At 35.0% G+C, this 6,739-nt stretch overlaps 1 protein-coding gene across 1 annotated transcript; it reads left to right on the forward strand.

Annotated features, from left to right (window-relative positions):
* The first annotated feature begins 384 nt into the window (after positions 1-384).
* LOC145014268 (TMV resistance protein N-like) lies at positions 385-5,952 on the forward strand. The gene is made up of 5 exons (XM_078972650.1): positions 385-1,001; positions 1,504-2,605; positions 2,698-2,997; positions 3,103-5,149; positions 5,556-5,952. The coding sequence occupies exons 1-4, from the start codon at positions 523-525 to the stop codon at positions 4,948-4,950; spliced, it is 3,729 nt and encodes a 1,242-aa protein (XP_078828776.1). The 5' UTR covers positions 385-522; the 3' UTR covers positions 4,951-5,149; positions 5,556-5,952.
* Positions 5,953-6,739: the final 787 nt, after the last annotated feature.

Here is a 6,739-nt window from a genome sequence, read left to right on the forward strand (position 1 = left end):
CAACATATATAAACGAAATCTTTGTCAAACACCTACCATAATTATCTATTACGAACATGAAAATTTACAAACGTAATCTAACCTTTCTCATAAAAATCATATAAAATGGGGATTTGATTTCCCACTCATCTTTGTTTATTATATAAAATAGGTAATCAATTCAATATGAAATGGGGATTTGATTTCCCACTCATAAAATAGCTAATAATAAAAATTTTAATTTAATTTATCTTAAAAAAAATCATTATATTCATTATATTTTTTTTACTAATTTATTAAAAACACATATTCATTGATTTTTTTTAAAGAGAATGGTGCTTTTTTTTTTTAAAACCCCGTATAAATTCAAAAAAAAAATGGCCTTTCCTAGTTCCTTCTCGAGAATACCACTTTTTCAATCACTCCGCGTTGTCATTACCAAACATTCATCTTCTTGATAGGGTTAGTCAACTCATCCAAATCTCACTTAAACTTTTGGCAACAAAGATCCGAAATAGGAGATCCTTCAAGCATTAACCATCAATGGCCTCTTCTTCAATTGCATCCATTCAGAAAAGCTTTACATATGGTGTATTTTTGAGTTTTAGAGGGGAAGACACACGCACCAATTTCATCGATCATCTTTATAATGCTCTTCAGCAGCAAGGCATTTATACTTACAAGGATGACGAGGCAATTAGAAAAGGGAAAAGGATCAGTGATGAGCTCATCAGTTCCATTAAAGACTCAAAATTCTATATCATTGTTTTCTCCAAGACCTATGCATCTTCAGCTTGGTGCTTGGATGAGCTTGCGATGATAATGGAGTGTCACAAGACGACTGAGCATACTGCATACCCCATCTTCTATGATGTGGAACCGACAGAGGTCCGGAATCAAAGCGGGGCAGTCGGAAAAGCTTTTGCTAAACATGAAACTGATGAAGCTGCTGGGAAATGGAAAGAGGTTCTAAAAGAAGCCGCAGATCTGGCTGGATGGGAGTTAAAAAACACTGCAAATGGGTAATTCCTTCCTTCATCGATCATCATATCTTTGTTTAATTATTCTTTAATTTTTATCACAAGATCCCATTTTGGTCGATATAGCCTGGACCGGGTTGTTCTCCTTGACCCGATTTTGACCTGCCGGAACCTCTTTTTTCTTATCGATTTTAGCCAAACTTACCACTTAGGAATTGCAACTCAGTTTCCAATTTCAATTTTCTAATAATTTCACAAAAGAGATCTCGGTTTTTTTTTTTTTACATAATTCAACCCTAAGGAAAAAAAAAAGTTATTTGAGCTTATCTATTAGTTTAATTTCCAATGTGCGTGGTTATGACTACTCTATTATCATATCTCTGCAATATTCCTTCATTTTGTTTGTTAGTAATCTTTGTCTGAAAAGGTCATCCAAGACATCTCATGTTGTTGTATGGTTATGTTATTATTTCATATACTTTGTATTTTATTATAGTTCACGTGGGATTTTGAGCAAACTAACTGAAACCTCTTTAATATATAGGCATGAAGCCAAATTCATCAAAAAAATTATTGAAGAAATTTCACTACAGTTACGTTCCATTGATTCCAACGCTGATGAAAAACTAATAGGCATGGAGACGAGGGTAGAGGATGTTGTATCGTCTTTAGAAATTGGTACCAATGATGTTCGTGTAATCGGTATCAAGGGAATGGGCGGTGGTGGGAAGACAACTTTGGCCAGAGCGGTTTTTGATCAAATATCCTTTCAGTTTGAAGCTAAAAGCTTCGTTGAGAATGTTAGGGAAAATTCAAACACTTCTTTGTCTGGCTTGAAATCGTTGCAAAATCAAGTCCTTAAAGATGCCTTATTTGATCAAGGCATCAATGTGAGTAGTGTTCATGATGGGAAAATCATGATGAAGAAGAAGATGCGTAATAAAAAGACTCTTCTTGTTCTAGATGATGTGGACCATATAGACCAGCTTGAGGCATTAGCTGGTGATCTTAATTGGTTCAAACCGGGAAGTAGAATTATCATTACAACAAGAGATGAGCAGGTGCTCGTGGTACACCGGGTGACGTTGACTCTTTATGTCAATTTGTTATCGAGCAAGGAAGCGATTGGGCTCTTCAGTAGGCATGCATTTGGGGGAGAGATTCCAATTCAAGGGTATGAAGAGCTGTCGGAACAAGTTGTACGGTATGCTGCTGGTCTTCCCTTAACGATAAAAGTTTTGGGTTCATTTCTTTGTGGTAAAAATAAGAGTGAATGGATAGATGCATTAGAAAGATTAAAAACAATTCCGTTAAAGGAAACTCTTCAGAAATTGGAATTAAGCTACATCAGTTTAGAGGAAGATTACAAAGAAATATTCCTAAATATTGCATGCTTACTGAAAGGGTGGTCGAAAGACTTGGCAATCGAAGCTCTTGAAAGTTGTGGATTTCATGCAACAAATGGTTTAAGAGTTCTTGAGCAAAAATGTCTCATAAGTATTAATGATTATAAGTGTGTGGAGATGCATGACCATATTGTAGAAATGGGCAGAAATATTGTTCGTCGTTTACACCCAGATAAGCCTCAGAAACACAGCCGATTGTGGATTGATGATGAAATTAAAGATATATTGGCTAATGACTTGGTAAGGTCAAGTTTATTTGTAAGTTTTATGAAACTAACCTATTATGCATTTCTTATGTTACAAGTTTCATGGTGACTGCTTTTGCATTACAGGGTTCTAAAGCAACAAGATATATAATACAAGTCAGCTTAGAAGATATCAATTTGGAAATTGTTATGAAAGGAATTAGAAAAATGAAAGAACTTAGATTTCTTTATGTCTGTGGGGATGATTTTCTGGATGAAAATGAATGTGCGAATGTCAGCCAATATTTACCAAACAGTTTACGATATCTGAGTTGGTATAAATACCCTTTCTGTTCTTTACCCGCAACATTTCAAGCAAATAATCTTGTTGCCCTTAAGATGGATCGAAGCAAAATAGTACAACTTTGGGAAGGGGGAGAAAGAAAGGTAGAATTATGGTTGATTGATTGTTTTACATAATTCATTATAATGCTATACATCCATTTCTTTGTAATTAAACCAATATTGATCTTGTTCATTTGTTTATGTTAGGTTCTTAACAAGCTCAAGATTCTTGACCTCAGTTATTCAGAGTTGACGACCCTTGATCTTGGGTCTAGTCCAAATCTCGAGGTGTTGTCTCTAAGAGGATGTCGTGACTTGGTACAACTTCACACGCTCAATGGATGTCGAAAGCTCAAGTCCATCGAACTCAGTGATTCAAAGTTGAAGACAATCGACCTTCACCCAGCTGTGAACCTCGAGCTCTTACATCTTAAATACTGCAATGCTTTGGTAGAACTTGGCTTACCAAATGGGTGTCTAAAGCTCATATCTATTAACCTCAGTGGTTCTAAGTTGAAGACCATTGATCTTCATTCATGTGTGAATCTCGAGTTGTTAGATCTTAAACACTGCTGTGCCTTGGTAGAACTTCACATGCCTGGTAAATGTCTGAATCTCAGATCCCTGACACTCACTAATTCAAAGTTGAGGACCCTGGACATTGGGCGGACTCCGAATCTGGAGGATTTAGATCTTAACAATTCTTATGATTTGGAAGACCTTCACATGGCCGATAAATGTCTAAAGCTCACATCCCTCAACATTAGTCATTCAAAGTTGAAAACCCTTGACCTTGGGTTGACTCCAAATCTGAAGAAGTTAGATCTAAAAAAATGTAAGAATCTGGTACAACTTCATGTTCCCATTGGATGTCTAGAAAATCTTGTCTACTTGGACTTAAGTGGCTGTTTGAGGTATACATCTTTTCTGTTTGACAAAAGGAATGTTGCTTCTAGTAGAAGGGATGAATCACTTGAGATTGGTCCTTCAGCTGAGTCACATCTGATTGCCAAGTCCCTTGAAAGATGTACACTTCACCCGGACAATACTTTGCGACAGTTTCAGTTTGAATGCTTTTACATGGATGATCCCTCAGTGACTACTAATCTTGAGAAGCTTATTTCTGAAGGTCCGTGTACTTGCACAAACCTTAAGATGTTTTCAGGAAGCAATTGTGGGTTACGGGGTTTAAGAAATCTTAAACTCAAAGGCTATCTAGAGGCTCCCAAGGACCTTGACCAGGTAGAAAGTCTAGAAGAGCTATGTTTTTCTAGGACAAATATGAAACATCTTCCAGATAGCATTTGTACGTTGAAACATCTGGAAATTCTTCAACTTAAACATTGTTGGAGTCTTCAGAAGTTACCTGAGGATCTTGGCCAACTAGAATGTTTAAAAAGTCTGACTTTGTCATCTGCAAAGATTAAACATCTTCCAGATAGCATTTGTATGTTGAAACATCTGGTATGTCTTGAGCTTCGTGCTTGTTCCTTTCTTGAGAAGTTGCCCAAGGATCTTGGCCAGCTAGAATGTTTAGAGAAGCTATATTTGTCGTATGCAAAGATCGAACATCTTCCAGATAGCATCTGTATGTTGAAACGTCTGAGAACACTGGCTCTTTTTCGTTGTTCTTCCCTTAAGACATTACCAATGGATCTTGGCAAATTAGAACGTCTGGTAGACCTATATCTGTCATCCTCGATCGTCAAACATCTTCCGGATACCATTTGTATGTTGAAATATCTGGAGTGTCTCAGACTTGATGATTGTAAATTACTTGAGAAATTACCGGAGGATCTTGACCAATTAGAACATTTAACGTGGCTAGACCTAGGGAAGTGTAAGTTTCTACAAGATATCCCAATCGGCATTTGTAAGACGAAATGTTTAAAATGGTTAAATGTAGCAGGTACAGGCATAAGTCGTCTTCCACATGACATTTGTTTGTTGAAAGGCCTAAGTATTTCAGGATCCAGAGACCTTCTTCAATCTTCTGGTTTTACATCCGAGATAAAAAGCATATACTACAATGATACCTGCTTCGTAGATCTGTGAATATCACAAGCCAGGAGTCTGTTGGTGTTAGTGTTTGTGTCCCACATCATGACCTTGTATGTCTCTATTTAGTGTTCCACATGGTTTGGTATGTCTCTCTATATGTTGGAGTCTATCATCTCTCCATGAGGACTCTTTTTGAGGTTAAGATGCTCCCATGGCTTAGGAAAATCCGATTCACAAAGAACTATTCTAATAGGTACTTTCTTTGTTTTCTATTGATGATTTGAATTTTCAAATCAATGACTATAATTAATTCTCTTCGCAAAATTCAGTAATTGTACTTTAAAAAAAAATACTAGTACTACTATGCATAAAAGAAGTATCCCTGTTATAGTTTTAATTAAGCATGGTTTTTATAGAGTATCTTATTCATCGTTTGTGTTGAATTTAGAGTCTTATATTTGAGTTAAAACCTATACTATGTCAGAATTGATCAAGAATTAAATAACTAAAAAATCCTATGAAACAGATTTGCAAATTGTACTTCACAAGTAAAACTTGTATTCCCTTATTTTTCCTATTTTTTGCATCATTATTGTATTTGTGTTGCTACGGATCCTAACATTTAAATCATTTCTTGCAATTTGGAATTTGATGTCCAGGAAGCAATTGGAACACAAGCGAGGACTTCATGAAGCTATTGGGTAGAGAAGGAAACATCACAAGGTTTTTAAAAGGGAGTTGAATAAGTCAAATTACAATGAGATAGGATGAAGGATTCAAGTCATTGGGAGTTAATTTAATTATGGTTCTTAGTGAACAGAGTTGACTTCGTTAGAAAGTCTTGATGAAAATGGTGGGAACTTTGATATGAATTATTAAATGGTCATGTGAATAATATGTTAAGGAACAGTTTTTGCATAATTTAAAACCATAAACAAGTTCTTATTTACACAAATTTGTTGGAAATTGTATGGATTCATTAAACGAAAGCTGTTTGACTTTTGAGTCAGACTATTGCTTTCATAATTTACTGATTTTTTTTTCCATGAAATAATATATGTGAGTGTCTACTGGTGTTATACTAAGCTATTGAATATGCTTAAATAATAAGATTATTTGAAAATTACATATTTCAGAAAAATTTCTAAAGCTGGAACAGGGATTGAAATAGCCATCGATCAGCTTCTGGCTGAAGCCATGTAATACTACTTCAAATACGAGCAAAAGACAAGTTCAGACATAATTAAGCTTATTATACAATATCAAGACAAAACTACAAATTTGGTCCCTGTGGTGTTTAAAAACCTTTGGATAGGGTCCAAAAGTTTTTCAACTTGCAAAGAAGATCCAAAATCAAAATGTTTGTGTTTTTGGTCCAAAAAAACTTAAAAAAACGGTTATATCCTTTTAATTTTTTTTTCCTATAATTACTTTAATGCTATTTTAATAAAATAAAAAAAATAAAAAAATTGGAGCAACCACCTATCCCCACCGTACTCTCTCTCTCTCTCTCTCTCTCTCTCTCTCTCTCTCTCTCTCTCTCTCTCACACACACACACAAACTCACTCTTTCCTTTTCTCTTTCTCTTTCTCTTCTTCTTCTTCTTCTTCCACATCTATCATATGAAAATCAGGAAAAAAAAAAAAAAAAAAAAAAAAAAAAAAAAAAAAAAAAAAAACCCAGATTGTTTTTTACTTTGCTACTACATTAAACACACAAGAGTCCCCAAAAAATTAGGTTCTTAAGATTTTTTTTGCCCAGCTTCAAAAACAAAACTAATGTTATTGAGATAAAAAACGCACACACCCTACCTTTAAATCTACAGCTTCAGTTATTTACAAA

This window comes from Lactuca saligna, chromosome 9 (genome assembly GCF_052625555.1).
Source record: "Lactuca saligna cultivar CGN05327 chromosome 9, ASM5262555v1, whole genome shotgun sequence".
In the NCBI taxonomy this organism is placed as follows: Eukaryota; Viridiplantae; Streptophyta; class Magnoliopsida; order Asterales; family Asteraceae; genus Lactuca; species Lactuca saligna.